This window comes from Panthera uncia (genome assembly GCF_023721935.1).
Source record: "Panthera uncia isolate 11264 chromosome B3 unlocalized genomic scaffold, Puncia_PCG_1.0 HiC_scaffold_1, whole genome shotgun sequence".
NCBI classification, from domain to species: Eukaryota; Metazoa; Chordata; class Mammalia; order Carnivora; family Felidae; genus Panthera; species Panthera uncia.
Genome location: NW_026057582.1, coordinates 12,332,297 through 12,354,751, shown reverse-complemented (window position 1 = coordinate 12,354,751; position 22,455 = coordinate 12,332,297). Strand labels below are relative to the sequence as shown.

At 55.1% G+C, this 22,455-nt stretch overlaps 1 protein-coding gene across 3 annotated transcripts in view; it reads right to left on the bottom strand.

Annotated features, from left to right (window-relative positions):
• Positions 1-14,614: 14,614 nt before the first annotated feature.
• CCDC88C (coiled-coil domain containing 88C) overlaps positions 14,615-22,455 on the bottom strand; it is a 129,218-nt gene continuing 121,377 nt past the window's right edge. For all 3 annotated transcript variants that reach the window (XM_049612305.1, XM_049612308.1, XM_049612307.1), the window contains 3 exons: positions 21,608-21,676; positions 20,486-20,775; positions 14,615-16,922 (listed from right to left, as the gene is read on the bottom strand). In XM_049612305.1, the coding sequence (XP_049468262.1) occupies positions 15,903-16,922; positions 20,486-20,775; positions 21,608-21,676 (1,379 nt within the window). In that variant the 3' untranslated portion in view covers positions 14,615-15,902. The remainder of the gene's footprint in view (positions 16,923-20,485; positions 20,776-21,607; positions 21,677-22,455) is intronic.

Here is a 22,455-nt window from a genome sequence, read left to right as displayed (position 1 = left end):
CTGTGCCAGACACCTGCCCTTCACGTAAAAGACACCGCGCAGGCCTGGGGGAAGGAAGGGAAAGCCTGGCCCACGCTGAATCTGGGGTCCCCTGTGCTGCCGAGCTCTGGGAAAAGAAGGGTTAGCTGTGTGTGTGTGTGTGTGTGTGTGTGTGTGTGTATGTGTTAATTACCAGGTGGCCACAGAGCCAGCCGAGGGGGTGGCTGCTAACCCAGGCAGCTACCGCGGGAGGAGACACTCTACCGCGGAGGGGGGCCGGGACGCGCCGGTGCTCAGGGGCAGACACCAGGCCAGGCGGGGCCTGGCCGCAGCCGCGTCTGCCCGTACCGCTCGCCCAGGGCGCGCCCGCCCTTGGCCGCCTCCGCCCCGCCCGGCGCGCGCACACCCGGCCGCTCCCGCACGTGCCCGCCCCGCGCTCTGCCCCCCGCCCCCCCATCCCCCGCGCACACGAGGTCGCTCCCACGCTTGGTGGCTGCGCTCCGCGCACGCACAGGTGGCCCGAAGCGTCATCGCGCGCTCGTGGGGCCGCTTCGGCGAAGGCGGGGAACTGGCTGCCAGTGCCCAGGACGCGGCCGCTGTCCGCAAGCAGTTTGCGGGCGCGCCAGGGACCCCACGACCTTGGCGAGAGGAAGAGGCCCAGCTGCGGGGGGGGGGGGCGCAACGGGGGTGGGGGACCTACCTGCGCGGTGAAGGGCCCGCGTGTGGGTCGCAGTCACCCCGCGCGTTGTCGGCGCCCCCTCCTAGGGCCGACGCCCAGCAAGCAGGGTGGGCACTGCTGGCAGGGGTGGTCTGGGAACACTGGCGGGTCCACTTCCTGGCCGGGCCCTCCTCCTCCTCGTTGTGCCCTGATTTCCTCTATCCTCTCCCCCTTTCCCGCTCCTGACGGTCGGGCACACCCAACCCTGCCGGGTCCTTACCCAGCCTTTCTGACCGCAGGCCACAGGCTAGGCGCCTGCCAGGAGGAACCGCAGTGGCTCAGACCTGTCCTAGAGGCACAGCACTCCCCACCCACTACAACCGTGTCCCCGGAACAGACTCTGGGTGGCCAGGGTGGGCCAGACTGGTCTTGGCTGCAGAAGGACAAGGTTCCTTCTCCAGCCACATCCCTGGGGAAGCTGAGAGAAGAGTCCATGAAGCGACCTTCCTGTACTTTGCGGGTCCTTATCCTCAGCGCCAGCACATCGGTAGCCGCTCAGTAAATGCGGTACCGCGTTGCCGCCCTGAGCCTCTCGGCACCTCCCCTGGCACCTCCCCTGACCTCAGCGGGGCGCCCCCCTCCAGGAGTCTGCACTTAGGTTTGCTGCTTCCTGGATTCCGGTGCTGGTGCTTCCCAGGGCCTGAGTGTGCCTGAGTCACAACACAGACCTCCTGCTGTGGAGGTCAAGGAGGGCAGTCGAGGAGGCAGTCAGTCTCCCCCTCTGCCCCTGGGGCTCAGGGATAACAGCAAAAACAGCAGCCAGGGCTTGTGGTATTGTGCCAAGGGCTTAGATGACCCTATTAGGTACATAGTATTATCACCCCCATTTTGCACATGGGGGAATAAGGGACAGAAAGGTCAAGTAATGAGCCCAAGGTCACACGGGTAATAAGTGGAGGCAGTGGGTTTCAAACTCAGGCAGGTGAGCCCAGAGCCAGCAGTCTGTGCCAAGCCAGCCTTAGCTGTTCCCTCAGCACCTCTGCTCGTTCACATCAACTCCTGTGTCCCCCTCCACCCACAAGAACTCCTGTCCCCATCTTCTGAACTCCAGCCCCAGTTTTAAGACCCAGAAGTCACTTCTGCTACCGGGCCTTGACAACTGTTCCAGGCAATTTGTGCTCTGCTCCCCTGACCCCTTCTCAGCGTCTTTTGCACCGTCCACGGGGGTCATTGGCGCACAGACGTCTCTCTGTAGGACTCTCACTCCCGGCCCAGCGCCTGGCTCAGAGGACGGCACCCCATTCCTATTTGTGAACTGAGTGTCTGGGAATGGTCACTGCGGGAGTCTGCAGACTTGTGCCATTGGTCATTAGGACCGGCGGTCAGGGGTTAGGACGGAGGGCAGTCAGAGAGCAGGCAGGGGACGTAAAGAGATGGAGAGATATCTTACCTTCTGCTAACCCCTCTGGGTGGCTCAAAGCTGCTCACTTTGTGACCTGGCCCCTAGGGGAGTCTCTGGAGGGAGATGGACAGTGAACAAGAGGGCAGAGGACACCTCAGCAGGAAAGGCAGGGGAAGCAGAGGCTGGATGGGGCCCCTGGTGCGACATCTTCCTCCTTCTTGCAACATCTTCACACATGGAGTTTTCTGGATTAACTATTCAGGCCATAAAAATGCACATATGCTTTTTAAAAGTTGCCAGGCTGAGAGTACTTGTTAAAGAGTATGCCTTCCAGGGGCACCCTGGGCGGCTCAGTGGGTTAGGTGTCTGACTCTTGATTTCGGCTCAGGTCATGATTTCCCGGTTAGTGAGATCGAGTCTCACATCTGATAGTGCGGAGCCTGCTTGGGATTCTGTCTCTCTCTCTCTCTCTCTCTCTGCCTGTTCCCCACCCGTGCGTGTGCGTGCACTCTCTCTCTCTTTCTCTCTCTCTCAAAATAAATAAATTAAAAAAAAAAGTTTGCCTTCCAAAGCCAGTGTCTGAATTAGAGTCCTAGCTCTGCTACCTATCAGTAGGGTGACCTTGGAGAAGTCCCTTAACCTCTCTGTGCCTAGCTCTTCACGTGCGAAATGGGGACACCCCTTCAAAAGGGGGTTGAAACGATTCCACAATTAAATCAGGCAAAGCCCTTAGCTCGACACCCAGCAGATATTAGGGTTCGGTAGATGTTAGCTGTTATTATTGTCTCCTCCCAATACCCTCTTCTACACGGCTCTTATCTTTTGAATGCTTACTGTCCTTAGTGCCTATGCACGCTGCTCTCTTTGAATTCCAAGTAGTTTTATTCTCTCCAATTTACAGATCAGGAAGCTGAGATTCAGTGAATTACCTGAGGCCACTCGGTTCTGAGTGTCTGAAGCAGGACTTGAGAGAGTCTTAAGGGAAGCTGTTCTTGCAGCAATCGTGTCCCGTCCCCCAGGAAAGGAGTGGGGTGTTCTAAAGCCCATCGTCAGTTGCCAGATGCAGGATTCTGGCTTCGAGGGGTACAAACCGCGCATGCCATGTGGAAAGGTTATTACCAAGGGAATCCTGTCCGGGCTGCCACGACACACGGTTCCGGGGGGCCCATACACACTGGAACCGACCGGATGGTGTCCCCTGGAGTTGGAACGGTGTGGCAGTGTCTGGTGGCCCTCTCTCCCTGCCTTTTTCTAGCACACAGTCTCTGCTTACAGATCTCCAAACACAGAACCTCTCACGAGGATAAATACTCTTCGATTAAAGCAAAGCTCTGTTTGGATTCATGCTTTAGTCTTTAGAGACCGAACAGCATAGCACCTATACTACTCACTGAAAGATCCAGAATCGGCCTGTGGAAGATGGGGTTGGCATCTCTGGCTGTGCTCTCCCTAGGAAGATGCTAGATTTGGGGAAGCAAAGAGATTCGTCGCCCTGCCTGCAACGTCACCTTCTGGCTCGACTTCTGCCCTTTCTTGATGTCAAGCTGCCCAGTCATTGGCAGGAGCAGTAGAATTTGTTGTTTTGTAAACAAAACCTGGCACTGGCCTTGCAAACAACCTACAGCTCACCATGTTAAAATGAAGCATGCATTGTTTTCCAGAACCTTCCTGGTCCCAGGGAATGGCAAATTACGGCCCATGGAATGCTGATCTGAGACACTGCGCTAATAACCATCTTCCTTGCCCACAGCAATCATCTCCCACAATGGGCTGGACTCCGGAGACGTGGTCAGAATTTCTCCATACCTGGCATAAGTGACGTTCACGTCCATTTCTTTTCTAGTCTCTCGTGGGATTTTGGTCTCGGCATTTGCATTTTCCCAGTGTCTGGGTTAGGGAGGCCGCTGAAGGGCCCGGAAATGGCAGCTGATGGGATGGTTGAAAGGGATTGTTTCCTGAGGGCCAGAAAAGTGCCGAGGACTTTTTATCGGCCCATCCAGATCCACTGTCCACCCGTCTCCATCCTGCTCCCTGGATCGGATCACCGGCCCCCTTGCCCTCTGGCTTCTGTTGGGTTTGGCCAATGGGAAGCACTAACTGGGATCAGAAGATGGCAAGAGAGTGAGGAGGAGGGAGTATTTATCCCCCTGCCAGGGTAGCTTCAGGTTGGCTGCTTCCTTTTAGCTCCTGCCGGAGTCCCTGTCCTACTCTGCTCTTCCTCTGCCCCCTCCAGCCTGGGGCAGCGACGCCACCAGGCCCAGGGTGCTGCAGACTCCTGCGCTGGTTCCCTTAACTCTATCCCCACATCATTAAAAACCGTCCCCTGTGTTAACCTCTCCTCGGTCACCCTGCTTGACCTTGCGCCCGCTTCCTGCCAAGACCCTGAGTGACACAAAAGTGCACAGGCCAGATGCGTCTTCACTGCAAACTCACACTAATGGAAGAATATGCACATATTTAGAATGTGCACAGATTATCTACTTTAAAAAAATTACTGTTTTTCCAGTTCGTTCTTCCAATGAGCACAGCTGGCCAGCCTCAGAGGAAATCTGTCTTTATCCCCTGAAGGAGTCCCTGCTTCCTCACTCTGCTATGTCAATACCACATGGCTGCCTCTTGCAGATTCCCCTGCCCTGTGCTGCCTGTGGCCGTGAGCTTCCTGGCTATTCACTTGGGTATGTGTGACTCTCCTTTTGAGAAATGTTTGTCACTGCGGAGTCATGCTCCTGCCAGGACAGTTTCAAGCAGCAAGAAGCTGGTTTTTCTGCGAATTATCTTTTCTGACATCAACCACACTCCGGCAGGCTCGGGCCTGAACTGATTAATCAGACTGACCTGATTAATACGACGTTGTTTCCGCTCCCACTCAGACAATCCCCAGGCTCTCAGACGGAGTGTGACTAATGGAGCCACCCAAAGGCAGGAAACTCTGAGGCTGGTGGAGAAGACAGCACAAGTCCAGCTGAAGTGCAAGCACACACATCTGGAGAGCTGGGGAACCCATGTCGCATGCCAGGCTACAGACTCCCGGTGGAGGCCTTCAGGCTGGGCTTGCTCAGGCTTGGGGGCTGGGAGAGGGGGTAGCATCTGAATGTCCGGGTTCAAATCCCAAACCTGTTGCTTTCTAGTTGGGAGAACTCTGGCAAGTTATGCGGCCTCCCTGTGCCTGTTTTTTTTTTTTGTTTTTTTTTTTTAATGGGGCAATGGGACGCCTAGGTGGCTCAGTCGGTTAAGCATCCAACTCTTGATTTCGGCTCAGGTCATGATCTCATGGTTTGTGGGTTCTGGGGCTGCATCAAGCTCTGTGACAGTGCACAGCCTGCTTGGGATTCTCTCTACCCCTCTCTCCCTCTGCCCCAACCCTGCTTACTCTAAATAATAAATAAATAAATAAATAAATAAATAAATAAATAAAATGGGGGTGATAAAAAAGATTGGTATGAGGATGAAATATAAAAGTGTTCTCAAGAAATGTGTTGTCACAGGGGCACCTGAATGGCTCACCCGGTTGAGTGTCTGACTTCAGCTCAGTTCCTGATCTCATGGTTCATGGGTTTGAGCCCTGCATTGAGCTCTGTGCTGACAGCTTGGAGCCTGGAGTCTGCTTCAGATTCTGTGTCTCCTCTCTCTCTGCCCCTCCCCGCCACCACGACCTGTGCTCTGTCTCTTTCTGTATCTCAAAGATAAATAAACATTAAAAATTAAAAAAAAAAAGAAAGAAATATATTGTCATAGAAACCAGGGTCCCAGCCTAGCAAGTGCAAAGAGGGCAGGTTATGCTGGGAAGGCACAAAAGGGGCTTGGCCAACTGAAATACAGGGAGTCAGGCTGGGACTGTTCAGCCAGCCTTGACCAGCCTCTGCCTTGGTTCTCCTGTTCATGGAGAATGGACTGAATCTTCATACTGGCTGTGTGACCTTGAACAGTCACATGACCGCTCTCTGCCCCAGTTGCCTTATCTGTGAAATGGGGATAATAACAGTACCTCATAGGGTTGTTGTATTAAATGAGTTACTGAGTATAAAACTCTTGGAAATATGCCTGCCCCTAGTGGGCGCTCAATAAATGTTAGGGCACCCCTCTTCACCGAGTGCCTGTGGAAGGCTTCCGTGTTCTCCTCTGGCTCAGATATACAGGCTTCTTTGTAATGGCGAGCTGGAGAAATGTGGTTTCGTTTCTTTGGTTTGTTGTATAAGACTTGCCTTCTATGGGGCTTGTATGCCTGGGGGAGGGGTGTGGGGGGAGGGCAGAGGTGAATTTGACTGGTACTTGGCACCCAGGAGCTTTTCCAGGCCCACCTGCCTGGAGCCCCTAAAAAGAACCATCGGAAGCTCCCTGCAGCTCCCCGAAATAGGCTTAGGTACCCCTAATGGGGTGAGAGAGGGCTGAAATGGGAGGGGACTGGCCAGAGATGGGGCCTCACCCAGAAAATCTCGGTGAAAACTCTCCCTCTCCTGTTGTTGGGCTTCAGACCTTGCCTGGCCTCTCGCAGGCTGCTGGCTGGTATCTTGGAGGTGAGAATGGTGACAGGGAGGGAGTGTAGCCCCAAGGTCAGGAGGATGCACCAGAGCCAGACTGCGTGGGTTCAAATCCCAGCTCTGCCACTTGCCAAGTTATTTAACCTCCCAGTGCCTGACCTGTACCGTGAAGGTGGTAACTATGGCACCTACCTCAGAGTGCTGGGTGATGCGTTCAGAACGGTCCGTGGCCCGAGTAAGTGTTCAGTAAATGTCAATTATTATTACTATACCACCAGCCACAGTGCCCTCTGACCACCAGGGACAGCGATTACGGCAGCCAGAATAATGCCCCTCCTCAAAGATGTCCGTGTCCTGATCCCTGGAACCTGTGACTGTGTTGCCCTTTTATGGCAAAAGGGACTTGGCAGGTGTGATTAATTTAAGGATCTCAAGATGGGGAGAGTATCCTGGAATTTCCACAGGTAGGAAAGACGCAACCAGCCCTTGTTGGTTTTGAACATGGGAGTTGACCACCAGCCAAGAAATGCAGGCAGCCTCTACAAGGTTTCTAGAAACTGAAAAAGGAAATGAGACCCATTTCTGACCTCAAGGATTGCAAGACTAAATTTGCGTTGTTTTAAGCCACCAAGCTTGTAGTAATTTGTTACAGCAGCAGCAGGGAACTCATACAGCTGCCGAGACCCGACTCAGCTGCATCCCTGAGGGAAGAACCACGCTGACTCACTCCACAGTAGACATGAAGCATCTGTGACGTCACCCACTCTGCTTGTCCCGTGCAGGTGTGGGGAACACCCTGGACCATGGAACTGAATTTCCTCTGGGCACAGGCACTGCCAGGGATTGAATACAAAAGGGCAGGACACATCCCGGTGGGCTCAGTGGGTTGAAAAGTCCTCCTGGAAAATCTAGACCCTCAGGTGGGCCTTGAAGGATGAAAGGTGTGGGGTTTGGACAGGGAAGAGGAGGAGGAGGAAGGAAAGGCATTGTGGGAAGAGGCCCAGGGGGACGGAAGTCAAGGAGGTCAACACAGTCATTCAATCATTACTCATTCATCTTCCTATTCAGCGCTTGTGCTCCAGGCCCTGTGGGGGATAGACACCTGGATAGTAAGTGACTGAGACAGACCTGGCGGGGGTTCTTATGGAACTTACACTGGGAGTAGAAGCCAATATCCCATTACAGTAAAGCATATAACAACCCTTATAGCAGGATGAGTACAGCTTGTTAAGGAAGCACATCTGGGTGGGCTTCCTGGAGGAAGTGGCCCTTCCAGGATAGGTAAACTGAAGGCTTGTTCCGTATCACTTCAGGCTGTATGTGGTGCTCTGTACTCTCAGCAGGTGCTGACTGAGAGGAGTTTAGCCATATATTTTATTATTCACTAACCAATTCTTTCTTTTTTTTAAAAAAAAAAAAGTTTTATTTATTTTGAGAGAGAGAAAGAGAGCACAAGATGGGGAGGAACACAGAAAGAGGGAGAGAATCCCAAGCAGGATCCACACCCTCAGGGCAGAACCCGATGCGGGGCTTGAACTCAGGAACTGTGACGTCATGACCCGAGCTGAAATCAAGAGTCAGATGCTTAACTGGCTGAGCCACCAGGCACCTCTAGCTAATTCTCCCTTAGCTCGTCTTCCTGCACTAAGGAGAAAGTCTCAGCTGGGTGTTAGTGTGTCTTGAATTCTTTAATTTTTATTAATCTCGCTTTGTAACCTGGAGAGCTAGACTCGGGTGTGCTATGCAGGCAACAGGTGCCCATTGAAGTCTAACAACACTTCTTGGTTTTCCTTGTTTTTATTGGTTTAATTACCTTCATTTTGTGGCAGAGGGTACTGGTTTTCCACTTCTGCGAGCGGAACACAATTTCCTTTGAAAAAGAACTGTACGTAAGTGGATGGAACCGTAAGTCAGTGAGGGGTTCTCCCTCCTATCCCGGAGTTGACCACTGGGGTCCAGCTGAACACCAAGAGGGGCACACAGTGTGTGCCCGGGGCAGCGACGGGCCTGACTCCTTAGAACTTCCAGATCCTATTCTGGGCTGTGTGCAGGGCTGGGGACAGCGAGTGGAAACTGGGTGGCCACTGAGAGGCTGAGATTCTCTAAGAGGATTCTCGTGGAGGGGGGCGGGGCTGCTACAAGGAGAGGAGCCTGGGGTCCATCTGCTAAGGCAGGGGGCACAGTAAACTGCTCAGTGTGCCTTTTTGGACGGGAAGAAAAGAAGCCTGGAGAGGAGCAGGAGACAGCCAGGGGACAGTGAGTGGCCTGCATGCCATCCTCCACTTGTCATGCAGGCTTGTGTGGCTAAGAGGATGTGAGGGGAGGAGCTGAGCTCCCGGGGGGGCCAGCTGGTGGGGCAGGAACCAGGGTGAGGGGCAGGAGGAGACGGTGCTAGAGCCAAGATGCCCATGGGATCTGGACCGAGGGGGAGGCTCAGGGGACCTCTGGGTAACTTTTTGCCTTGTGCCCCCAAAAGAGCCACTCAGGGGCCATCCGGGCCAGTGCGGGCTGGCCAGAGAGAAGAGATGACCAACAGAGAAAAGTTTCTATTTCCTGAATAGAGGTTCTGCAATCCAGTTTCCAAAGTAAAATCAAGAAAAATGTTATGTATATACTAACATGGAACTAGAGTGGCTGAGTTTTTGAAACTGACTTAGGAGGGAAAGCTGGGAGTGATACGGCAATGACAATACTCTGAGAGCAGCTATGATCACAGGATGAAGGGCAGGAGGGCCATACTGTGGGAGCCCAAGGTGCCAGAGCATCTGATCAAGAGGACAGCAGTCAAGGTGGCCTTCCTGGAAGAGGTGACTTCTAAACTGAAACCCACAAGGGGGCAGGAGCATCCTGGAATTCCTCCCAGTGACTGGTGTTTATGATGCTGTGGCTACAGAAGGGGTCCTTTGAGTATTGATGGTGGGGGGCTTAAGAATTTCTCACTAGTCCAAGGGTATATTGCTGGTGGCGAGTGCCCCCTTAGATTCTGATCTTTTGGGGCAGGAAAGAGAAACAAGGTGGATCTGTCTCTCCAGCTAGAGTGTGAGTTGTACTGGCAGGGGGGCGGGGACCAGCTCCCTCCATGTGGGGCTGCTGAATGGGCCATAGGGAATGGACAGACAGTGGAGATGCTCCTGGAGAAGCACCAGGCACCAGCAGGCACTCGGGAGACGTTAGTTTGCCCCCTCCTCCCCGCCCCCCCCCCCCCCCCCCCCCCATCAGGAAAGTCTCCAGTCTGGGACCGGGTCCTTGCACTTCGCCCACGGCGCACTTCCTTGGGCCTTAGCTGCACTTATGCAGGGTCAGGGTGTGTGTCCCGGGAACCTGGATGGTGTTGGACTTTTGAAATCTGCGGGGACCGTGGGGGCCCTGGGCAGGGCGGCCCCCTCCGGCCCTCTGCACCCCCAAACGCCCCTCTCGTGACACACCTTCTCGTGATAGGTCCCTGGGCCCCCAAAGCACTATCAGTGTGGACCTTGGGATGACACGGACCTACTTCCCAGCCCTTCTCCTCCTCCTCCTCCACTCCCCGCTAAGGCCTTTATCTGGAGACTGGATTTTGAATTTTCCGCCGCAGGAGATGTCAGGGAGCCGGCCTTGCTGCGGGTCCGTGCTCCCCTGGGCCGGGCCGCCGTCATCCGCGCGCTGCCTGCCCCGCCGTCCCGGCCCAACCCCGCGCTGCCCCGGGGCGCACTCACCTCTCTCGGGTCCCGGGCGCAGGAGGCCGGATCGCGGCGGGCGGGAGCGGAGGGACGCGCGGGCGGCGGGGACCGGGCGGGGACGGGCCGGGGACAGGCCGGGGACGAGGTGCGGGCGGCCCTGCGCACCGGCTCCAGCTCGCGCGCCGCCTCGCCGCGGGAGGAGGTGGAGGGGGCGGAGGCTCCCGGCGGGCGCCGAGCAGCCGCCCCAGGGATCCGGGGAGGGTGCGGCTTCCAGAACCATTGCTCTCCCGCGGGGAGCGCCGAGGGGCCCAGGGGTTTCCTCCCGGCTCTTTATTGGGGGTCTCTTGGAGGAGAGGATTTGGGGAGCAGGTGGCCGGCTTTGCCTCTGCCAGCTCTCACACTGCGCCAGGTGACCCCCGTAATCTTCACCTCAGTGGGCTGGGCCAAGAAGCCTGGAAAGGGGAGGACGGGTCTGAGCGCTGCCATGATCCCTCCTCACCCCTCCCCAGCACGTGCCAGGCCTGCCCGGCACCCGGGGCTCCTGCCTGACTTCACGTCGCTCACTGCTCCATTTTACAGACGCAGAGGTCGCGGGCTTTCCTCGGGCCCACTCTTTCCCTCTACCTGGGGCAGAAGGGCAGGGAGGGGCGATGGAAGGAGACCCAGAAGCCCGGGTCCGAGCTTTCAGCCTCCAGCGATGGCTCCCTGTGCCCTGTGCGGGAAGAACACCGCGCCACCCACACCGACACGGAGTAGGCGGTCAGCTCTTCACAGCTTCCTCCCTCTTTGGTCTTCTTCGGTTCTCAATTCTGTCTCTGCTTTTTCAGCCCATCTCTAAAAAGGTGGTGCTCCCAGGAGCGTGCAGGAATTTTGCAAGCCAGTTGATAAACAGTCATCACTAAAAATTAACTTATTTTAATTAACATTAATTTAATTATGTTAATTTAGTAGGGCCACCTGGGTGGCTCAGCCGGTTTAAGCGTCGGACTTCAGCTCAGGTCATGATCTCACGGTTCATGGGTTCTAGCCCCTCGTGGGGCTCTGTGCTGACAGCTCAGAGCCTGGAGCCTGCTTTGGATTCTGTGTCTCCGTCTCTCTCTGCTCCTCCCCCACTTGTATTCTGTCTCTCTCTCTCAAAAATAAATAATATTAAAAAAAATTAACTTCTGTAAACCTTTGATTAAATACTGTATTTTTTTTTTAATGTTTATTTATTTTTGAGACAGAGAGAGACAGAGCATGAGTGGGGGAGGAGCAGAGAGAGAGGGAGATACAGAGTCGGAAGCAGGCTCCAGGCTGTCAGCACAGAGTCCGTCGTGGGGCTCGAACTTGTCAACCATGAGATCGTGACCTGAGCCAAAGTCGGATGCTCAACCGACCAAACCACCCAGGCAACCCCTAAATACTGCATATTAAAAACAAAGGTAATAAATACATAAAACTTGCTGCTTCCTAATTATTTTACCAGTACCCATACTCTTGAGGTTATTTACACCCACTTTATCGGTGTGGAGGTGATGCTCTGTAACAGGTGCCACACATGTCTTCCCACCTCTGTGGTCAATGACACCACGTTGGCAGCTTGGAATCGGCCATGGTGAGAATATTTACACCACAGAAATTGGCAGATATTACCAATCAGGGCTTGATTTATGTTTTTCTCAGTGTCTAGACTTAAGGAAATGGCAGAGAAAATGTTCATAGTGCAGAGTAAACTTAAAAGTATGTCTTGGGTGAATATTTATGGCATGTAAGGCGGTACATCTATTTTTTTAAAAAGTGTGCTCCGTCTGTAGCCATGATGTGACAGCACAAAATGGAGGAAACTTGCTCATCCTGCATTCAGACCTCCTCCGTGACCAGGTAGTCCCCGTGTCATCCACAAAGGAGTGAAGTTCTGCCATGCGTTTCTGGTTCGTTTTGCTTTCATGGTACTGGTTAACATAAAGGGAAATTTCAACCAACATCCCTGTTGGAATGATACTGACAGATGTCCGTTGCAAGCGCAGGCTGGCTACAAATACACAAGTGTGGCAGAAATCGATGAGAGCTTTCTCGGAGAATCAATTGGCTGTACGGGTTCTGAGGCAGAAAGTATTATATATTTTACTATCTGTAAATTTTATTACACATCTTTATAAAATTTTATGGATGTATACATGTTCCTTCTCCTTCGGTTGATGAACATTGGGCTGGATGTTTTACACTGGCTAGATCCTTCCCAGGGTTTGTCCTGTGCTTTCTCACTTTAGTGTTCTACCCAGGGTGAGCCCCTCTTGTCCCAGAGATGATTCCAAATCTCTTTCCAGGTATAGACCTCAACCTGGAGCTGTGCGCACGAATGCCAACTGCTAGTCAGCTCCCCAGACGCCAGGTCCCATATCTCCCAGGCCAGTGCAGAGGGAGGTGCCTGGAGCTCAGGAAGGGCATGATCTGGGATGCCTGGCTTAGCAACAGGACCCTGTGGTACTGCCCGGGGGTGGGGACCATTGCCTGGGACTGGCTGCGTATGTGAGCGAGGTGTCAGAGCTGGAACCAGCTGATAAAGTAATGGATAGGACACAGAGAAGAGGGAGGGGGGTGTCAAATATCATCTGGAGGTTAGGGGACAGAGAAGACGAGATGGGAACCACAAAGAGGCTTTGGTGGGGGGGCAGGTGGTAAACAGTATGCTGAGCATTGAGTTGGAGGGACATCCAGGCTGGAAACACAGGTCCGGAGGCTCCAAGGAGAGGCTGGGGCTGGAGCTGTTTGGAGCCTTCTGGGAACAGACTGTAATTAAAATCGTGGATGTGTACGAGCTTGTCTGGGGCGAGGGGAGGGAGCCGTAAGAGGGCTGGGTGCACCTCGGTGAGCCATGTAGAGCGGCCCAGTCCACAAAGGCATGGGTGTGACTAGTGCGGAGGCAGAGACTTAGGGGAATGGGTCAAAAGGAAAGGTCACCGGGGGTGAATGCCCTGAGAGGTGCCACGAGGGCTAAGTTGTTTGAGGCAGCCAGTCTATTGGGCAAGCTACCGCCCAAACCCAGGGCCAGGTGTGTGTGTGTGTGTGTGACCCGAGATGAGAAAAACTAAGACAAGGGTGGGGGTGCAGATTCCAGACACAGTCCAGAACGTGACCTAGAACGTGTGGGGTGCGGAGAGAGGAAGGGCCGAGCCTGCATCTCGGGCTTCTGGTTTTTGTGATAACAGGACAGCTGGTCCTTGAATGAGCAAGGGAGCCAGAGGGGTGGGGTTGGGAGTGGGGGTGGCCAGGTGGAAGAGTCGAGCGAGGCCTGCAGGTCCAGGCAGGAGGATCTGACAGCAGGTGGGGCTTCAGGCCTACAGCTCAGCAGTCAGCCCTCGGCTAGCCTCGGGGGGCTGTCCAGAAGGGGCAGCCTCTGGGACCTAGCACCTTAACTTTGAAGGCACCTTTATGAATGAATGAGGGGCTGGCAAGTATGAGCCCTGGAGACCCGTTCCAGACAGCAGAGAATCCCAAGCGAGGTTCACGTGCTAAGTGGCCAGGTGGCAAAGTCTGCACAGGAGGAAGCGGAGAGGTGGCTGCTGCTGTTTGGCCCGAGCCTTGTGGATGGCAGCCCCCCGCTGAGCGGTCACACGGGACAGGCTGCAAGCTTCCGAAAGGACAGGCGAAAGGACAGAAGAGGAGGCAGGAGACTCTTAATCCGGGGGCACACGGGGGGCTCAATCACTTGAGCTCAGGTCGTGATTGCGCGGTTCGTGGGTTGAAGCCATTCATGAGGCTCTCTGCTGTCGGCACGGAGCCTGCTTCGGATCTTCTGTCCCCCTCTCACTCTGTCCCTCCCCTGCTTGTGCTCTCTCAAAAATAAACGTTAAAAAAAGCTTGGTGAGGAAAGACACACCGAGGCAGCAAGACAGAAAGCCATTTGAAGAAAGACTTCACCATGTGTGGATATGTATATGCCTCCCATCCTCCCTCCCTCCTATTTAAGCATCTGATCTGAGGTCCCGGAGATCTAAATTCCAGATCCTAGTCGAGTACTCTTGGGAAAATCCAAAGGACCAGTTGGAGCTGAATCCCACATCAAAACGGGGTGTCTGGGTGGCTCAGCCGGTTAAGCATCCAACTCTCGATTTCGGCTGAGGTCACGATCTCACGGTTTGTGAGTTCCAGCCTTGCATCCGGCTCTGTGCTGACAGTGAGGAGCCTGCTTGGGATTCTGTCTCCTCTCTCTCTCTCTCTCTCTGCCCCTCCCCTGCTCACTCACCCTCTCTCTCAAAATAAACTCTAGGAAAAAAAAATACAAGTCTGGGAAAAAGCTGTATAGTAAGCACGAAAAACTTGTTCTCTGACCTGTTGGCAAAGAGTAGATTCCAGAGGCCGAGAAGGCTCTTGGAGGTGAAGCAGGGAGCCCCGGGAGCCCCCGACAGCCTGTCCCATAATGCCAAGGCTGTCCAGTGAGAAAACCAGGACTCCGTTCTCTGCCATCTCATTTTATTACAATCCTGTCCGTGTGTTCCAGAATGAATGGCTATTCAATACACAACTGAAAGCGCTCCTAAAACTGACCTTGTTAACAATCCCATTTTTTCCTCGGATTAAATCAAAAGAAAAAAAAATAAATCTTAAAAAAAAAAAAAATCACCAAGTTTAGTATATCCCAGAAAGAGCACCTTTACTAAACAGAAAACAAAACGTGTCAGGAATCTGACCAAATACACAAAAGCAGCAGGTTAAGATTCCTGATGGAAAAGAAGGACTCCCAGTGGAACATAAATAGATTCCCCCTCAAAGAACATATATCTCACAGGGGCGTGTACATACATATGTAATATATTAAAAGAAATTTGGTTTCTACCACAAGAAGTTATTCAGAAATAATAAATCAATATCTCATCTGAGACTGGGGAAGTGGAGAGGCTGTACCCCACTCTTGCACACACCTCCCCTCTGTACACTATGTGCACTTGCTGGTCGGGGTTGGGGCAGGGCCCTCTCTCTGCCCCCAGCCCCCCAGCCCCAGCAGATCCAGTGTTTGTAGAGAAGTGAGTCAGGGAAGGCAGGTCTCCCCGTGGCCCCTGAGCCCACCATGCAGAGCCCAGGAGCCGGCTGCAGGGGGATGGTGGGGGGGGGGGGTAGGCCAAAGCCTGAAGCCACTTGCCACCTGCCTAGAAGGCCACCTTAGCCCTGGGGCAGAAGGGGATTGCCTGGGACCCCAGGAATGGCATGGCGACACCCACCCCTGATTTTCAGCAGCAAGCCTAATTCTGGGGTCCCCCCACCAAGGTCCTCAAGATCTTTGTAGTTTGGCCAGTCTGGACTTCTCCTAGGATCAAACGGCTTTGGGGAGAGGGAATGGAGTTTCCAGAGCCGCGGGGGCTTGGCCACGTGAAAGTGTATGTGCACACACGCACATACACACACCCGTGCCTTAAGAGAGGTCAACGAGTTGCAAATGAGTGTTCTACCGGGACATGCTCAAATAGTGTCTGCTTCAATGGTTCTGTCACTGCATTCTGAGTGTCCCCGTCAAGTGTGGATCTGTTCAAAAGCTCTCAGGTGCTGGAAGCTACAGAAGACACACACCTGGGAGTGTAACCCTCGCAGGGCTTGGCACAGTGTTTTCATTAACAGGAGAGACGCACAGGAACCCCCATCCTCATTCTAAAGCCCTTTCCTGGCACCACAGGGGCAGAAGCAAAGGCCGTCACCGCCAGAAGGGGAGTCAGTAGTTTCAGGGTTCAGGGGCCGCCGGTCCGGACGAGTCACACGCAGCCGTACTCGTACCACACCGTCTGCTGGTCCCCGCCAGGCTCGGGGGACGCCGGTGTGCTCTTCAAGCTGCTTCCGCGGCTGAAGTCCTCAGGGGCCCGGCTGGTGTGCGGAGCCAAGTCGGGAGACCTACCCGGACTCTTGGCAGGGAGGCCCTCGCCGTGGCCTTGCCTCGGGACCCCGTCTCCCTCTGAGAGGCTGAGCGCCCCCCGGACAGGGGCGATGGTGGCCGCCTCCCCCGAGTGGGGGGGCGTCTGGGGTTTGGTCCTGGCAGCCGGGACCGCAGCCGATGGAAAGTGCTGGGGCTGGGAGCTGCTGCCACAGGCACCGCCACCTCCGGAGGCGATGGCCGGGGCCGTGGCAGACTGCTGCAGGGGGACCAGCCTCTCCTCCTTTGGGGGAGCCAGTGAGAAGCGCCTCACGTCCGGGGGCCGGCTGCGGGGGGCTGAGCCTTGACCGGAGCTGCCGCAGGTCTTTCCGGCAAGCGGGGTCCGCTCCCGGGCCAGGCTGTGGGAGGTGGGGGGCGTGGGGCTCTGCAGGACGTGACTGCCTGTTTCTCTGCCCCCTGAGGTGTCAGGACCCCCCAGCTTCTGAGGGGCCTCCTGTTTGCAAGCCTCTGGCCCACTGGCCCGGAGAAGGTCGGCCGAGGCCAGGCTAAAGGCACGGCTCAGGGATGCACTCCGGCCGGCCGGTGTGTGGGACGTCGGGGGCATCGTGGCCTGCCGGGGTCTGCCCAGTGACAGGCTCTGGGGGGGCTGGGCCTGCCTCGGGGGGGCACTGGGTGGGGCCTCGGCCTCGGCAGGTCTGGAGTTTGGCTTCACGTACTGTCCAGGCTTCAGCAACTTCCCTTCAGGGGTGTTGACAGGCATCTTGATGGTAGGGGCCACGAAGCTGGTGGGCATCTTGGCCCCTTCTCTCCTGGCAGGTGGCCCCGGCTGGCTTCCAATGGCCGGGAGACCGCTGGCCTTTCTGAAGAAGTCACTTAGCAGGTCATCCGGGCAGCTGGGAGTGTCCTACGGGGAAGAGAGAAGGAGTGAGAAGTGGGCACAAGGCCCCGACAGGCGCTCCAACGGCCCTCCCCACCCCAGGACGTCCCCTGGGCAGCACAGGTGGCCAGGACTGAGGCTTCCTGCCCCCGCTAGGCCTCTTTGAGGCAGAACATCGCCCGTGCCCCCCACACACTGGTCAAGACGGGGAGGGGGCGATACACAGAACACCAGGGAGAGAACCCCAGACGCCACTCTGGCAGCCCCCTAACTTCACAACAACAAAAGACCTCCAGACACGGGAAGGACTTCCCACAAAGCTCATCCAGTGTCTGGAAAGGTCAGGGCTGAAAGCCCGACCACAGCCAACTGTTCCAATCTGTTCTCGCTTTCCTACTGCGCAGGGCCGAGGGAAGCTGACCGGCAGGGCCGCACTTTTCTTCTCCCGGTCAGCCCACTGTGCTCAGACACGTTGCAAGGGCTCTGTGTGCGGAGCCACAGAGGAAGGGGAACAAGACCAGCTCCTGCAAAGCCAGAACCCTCACTGCCACTCAGACCACTCTCCACATAAGAGGCAGGCACAGCGGGGGTGGGTGGGAGCCAGAACGGCAGGCTGCCTAGTAGGACAGGGTGGCGGGAACGGGGGACATGTGACGACCCAGCCCGCCAGACTGCTCCGCTCAAGCCACCGCTCCCTGGCTGGGCTTCCCCGGGCCAGGGAACTGGTGTCCTCTCGCCACCACTGTGTAGGCAAACAGAGTCACCAGAGGCCCAGGTCTATGATGCCGCTCAGTAACTTCAGCCTCCTGTCAGCACCTCATGGCCTGGAGGAGCCAAGTGGAGGTTCCTCCTCGGGCTGATGGACACTGCAAAACCAGGCAAGGAAGTGCATTCACGTGGCAGGTGGGAGTCAGGCACTGAGGGCTGAGGCAGTCTGACCCTAGCCTGCTGTGAGCTGTTGGGGGGCGGGGGGGGGGGGCAGTCTGCAGGACGGGGCAGCAGCTCAGAAGCCATCTGTACCTGCCAACAAACTGCTGGCCCATGGAAACATCTGGATGCTCAACTCAACAGAGCCCAAACCTACTGTTTTATGCTAGTTTGGAGCCACAGATCTCGGTTGAGCACGCGCTAAGATCTTCAGTCATTAGCAGGGACAGGAACCATTTATCGAGTGCTTCCTGAGTGCCAGACACTGTGCTAGGAACCACAGGTTAACCACCAAGAAAACCCAAACCTCCCTGAACTTTTGAAAGAGCAACGCTGCAAGGCTGTTTAAGGCTGGATTAAAACAATCTTCGATAGGAAAGGAAGTTGAAGCCCCAGGGGTCTAACAGGTCCCACACCCAGAGAGCACAGACCAGGATTAACACCTACTGCTGGCTGACCCCAGCTGCTGCCTACACATGGTTAATCTTGTGATGCGCACCTGCATGGGGCCACCCTCTCTGGCCACCCAGGGAGCCCATTTTGAGACACTCCCTTGCCGGCATCAGGGAGGTGAAAGCACGGACGGGCACACTGTGACTTCTCCGGACTGGTCGGGGGAGGGTAGGAGAGGTCAGGTGCACGGGTTGGGCAGGGGGTGTGCACCCTAGGCAGGCAGAGGTGAGGGTGGCTCTCCAGGGCCAAACATCGGCTTCCAACATGGACTTTGCAGTAAGATAATTTTGGGGTTGTTTAGGCTGAAAAGGGACAGGTGATGATATGGAGCGTGAGGAACAGGGACTACCACGGACAGGTCTGAACTGAGGGGGGAGTGGCCCTGCCCCTTGAACAGGACCCACCCCCCGAAATCTGCAAAAGGAAAGGAAACTCACTGCCGTAGGTACATAGTCGGAAAGGGTCGAGAAGGAAAGTCTTCCAATTTGCAGGCACCCCTGCTTTCTGGACCATTCTCACTTATTCCACCGGATAAGTGGAATCCGGCTCCTCAGCGTGTGATGCCTGGACCCACGCTGACAGCAAGAGCATCCTCTGGGAATCCAGTAAACACGCAAATTCTCAGGGACCCCCACCTCAGACCCACGGAGTCAGAAGCTCCAGGGTGCAGCCTGTGTCCTGGCGAGGCTGCCAGGAGAATCTGGGAACCACTTGGCAGACCATAAGCTTCCTGAAAGCAGCAGGGCTTCTGTGTGGTTTCTCTAAGTCCTAGTGCACAGAGCCAGTGCTTGCCGGACAGAAACGTAAATGAAGGGACGGCAGGGGCCATGTTTTCTATTTCCTTCCAGTGCCAACCACAAGACTCGGCACCTAGCAAATCTATGAGAAAAGCTTGCCAATTAATGGTTTGCTCTGATTTTCGAGAGCAGGCACTATGCACACTGTGTAACATGTAGTAGGTGCTCAGTAAGTATCTGCTGAACTAATACTTAGTGTTTCCACCATGGCCTATAAGGTGGGTCATAGAGTTTACCGTGTGGCTAAAAAAGTTCCACTGTTAAGGGGAATGAGACAGAATCATGGAAGCATTAAAAATCCTTACAAGATCTCAGGGCACCTGGGTGGCTCAGTCAGCTGAGAATCTGACTTGATTTCGGCTCAGGTCATGATCTCAGGGTCATGAGATCGAGCCCTGCGTTGGGCTCCATGCTGGGTGTGGAGCCTGCTTCTGATTCTTTCTCCCTCTCCTTCTGCCCCCAACCCACTCATGCGTGCACTCATGCATGCTCAAAAAACAAAAAAACCCTTACAAGATCTCATTTGCAAGAAAGTATACTTTATCTGTTCAGTAACCCAACTGCTTACTTGACTGAAGTCAGGCAGAGTGTGTAAAAGGCACACGTGTAACTTCAGGAAAGTTAAACAGAGACACTGGCAAGTGACAGAGGAGGGCACCCCAACGCCAGTGATGTCTGGGGGTCAGAGCTGCAGGATGCAGGCCAGCAAACTACAGCTGAAGGTCAATCTCGGTTGGCCACATGTTCTTGTATGGCTTAAGAGCTAAGGAGAGTTTTTACATTTTTAAAATGATTTTTAAAAATTTTTAAAAAGAAAAGCCTTACGTGACACGTGAAAATTAAATGAAATTCAAATGTCAATATCCGTAAGTTTTGTTGGAACACAGCCATGTCCATTCACTGACAGAAGATCTAAGGCTGTGTCCTTACGAAAATGGCAGAGCTGAGAGGCTGCGATAGAGACTGCATGGCCCAGAATGCCTAAGATATCTACTATTGAGCCCTTTACAGAAACAATTTGCCAACCTCTGCTGGTGGAGGCTGGGGAGAAGTGGGTATTCGGGGCTCTGCCACAAAAGCTGCTGAGACCCTAGCCCCACCAAGTTGGGTGCTGGCCATATCCCGAGAGCAGCTCCCAGTGGTGGGCACATCCCATCCCTACCCTCTATGCTGGCAGCAACTTCCTGCCTGCTCACTTCACAATGGAGAAAACAGGCTCCGAGGTCTGGGGTCGGCTGCCAGAGCCCAGTGGCTTGCTGACTAGTGGGTGCCCTCCCCCATCCAAGCCAGCTCTCCACCCAGGCCACACCACGCCTGACCCGTCCCTTTCTGGGACTCTGCTGCCAGGGTCTCAGCCCCCAGTGCCCATGTGGGGAAGACAGGCACTCTGTGTCCAAGCCCCGGGCCACTCACAGGGGTGGGGGAGCGCCGGTTGCTCTCCTCCAGAAACTCCTCCAGGGTGACCATCTCACTGCTTGGCGAGGCAGAGCTGGGCCGTCCCCCAGCGTGAGGCTGGCCCGCGCCCCTCTTCTGGATGCCCTCCTGGGGGAGAGGCCCGTTCCGGGGCGGGGGGCACTCATGGCGGCTGAGGGCGGCGCGTCCCGTGGTGCTGGCGTCCCGTGGCAGAGTGGCCGTGTCCCGGCTGGGGATCAGGTCTTCACTGCTGAAGCTCTCGGACCTTCTGTGGAGCTGGTCAGAGGAACCTGGGAGTGGGGGCGGGGCGGTACAGAGGGACACGCGTGAGTCTCCTCTGCCTCCAGCGGGCTCTGTGCTGCCTCGAAGTCACGGAAAACAGAGAGAGCCCTGCCAGGGCACCCAGGCCACACTTCTCCCAGCTGCAATTCGGATATTAAGGACGTTTTGGAGAGCTTCAGAATTTCACTCTGGCATTTAAAAACGAAACTCCTTGAGATAAAAGCAGAAAGCTTCTGGTAACGTTTAAGTTATTATTTAATATTAGTAGCTGAAGGCACCACACTCAGTAGGTCTCATCCATCCATGTATTAAAGGATTAATCAGCACCTGTTCCACGCTAGGGGTCTTCCAGGGGCTGGTCATGCGCATGAGAAGGGAAAAAAGTTATCTGTGAAAAGTTTCCAGGCTTGGGACAACACACACATTCTTTCCAAATGCTCAGAAATGTTAAGACAGACGATACTGTGCACTGTATAACGAAGTTAAAAAAGTACAGAAGAATCAAAGTCATCCCACTATGCTCTCTGGCCACCAGACAGAACTATAGTCAGTACCCCCACGCTACAGATGAAGTAGCTCAGATTCAGAGAACGGGGGGCAGGGGGGCGGGCACCCAGGGCTGGTCTATGGGGATGAAGGGATTCAAACTCAAATCCGCTCAAACGCCCAGGTGTGTGCCTCAAACAGCACGATGTGGACTCCACCGGCAAATGTCCGATGAGGCAGACAACCTGTGAAGATGACCACTTTGTTGTAAAAAAAAAAAAAAAAAAACAACACGAGCCCAGAACCAAAGCCCACAATATAACGAAAAGCGTGCGGAAGCCAAGGCTGACCGACCTTTCAGGTTGAGGGGCGAGCTGTCGCTGGATGCATTTCGACTGCTCTCCAAGCTGCCTGGTCGGGACACTGAAAGGAAAGGACACTCCGTGTCAAGGGCCAACGAGCAGGTAAACCCCAGACTGAACCACCTGACCCGAGAAAGGCCGCAGAACAAAGCACGTCCACGCCAAAGTCCAGGCAGAGGCCCTGAGGATGGATGGGTGCCGGGGTTCTCTATGTTCCCCCACCAGGAGCGCCAGAAACTTGCGTGTGAGGCACGGCATCCAGCAAGCGACCCAGAAACGACAGGTAGCGTTGTTTTTATTAGGTCTAGGGCTAGGACTTGAGACAATTTTGTTAACAACACGAATCGCACACGAACGCTAGTCCAGGAAGCAGACCGAAAGAGAAGGGCTGCTCAGGGGAAGCTAACGAGAGGAGAGCGCCCACGCCTATTATTACATAGAGCTTTCTGGAACACATGTGAGACCTGGAGGGGGTAGAGGAGCCAGAAGACAGCGGGGTGCACACGTGTACAAGGGGGTGCGTGCCTGCGCCCAGGGCACCTTCCCTTTGCTGATCCACAGGAGTGAGTGCGGGGACCCTGAGGAGGGGAGGGAGAGTGTGCTTTTGCTTTTCTTGGCTGTTTGTGGCCCTTCAGCTCCTTGCTTCCTCTGCCTCGAATTTCCATCTGCCCCCAAGGGAAAAATTGGCCCTTCCGGTGACAAGGAACTTGGAGACAGCAGCTCTCCTGGCTGCATGAGCCTGCCTGAGTGTGTGCACAAGGGAGCTCAGGGCGGGGAGCAGGGGGAGGCAGGCGGGGGGCGAGCCTGGCTGCAGGTGGGGGTGGCTTCACCGCTGCAAAA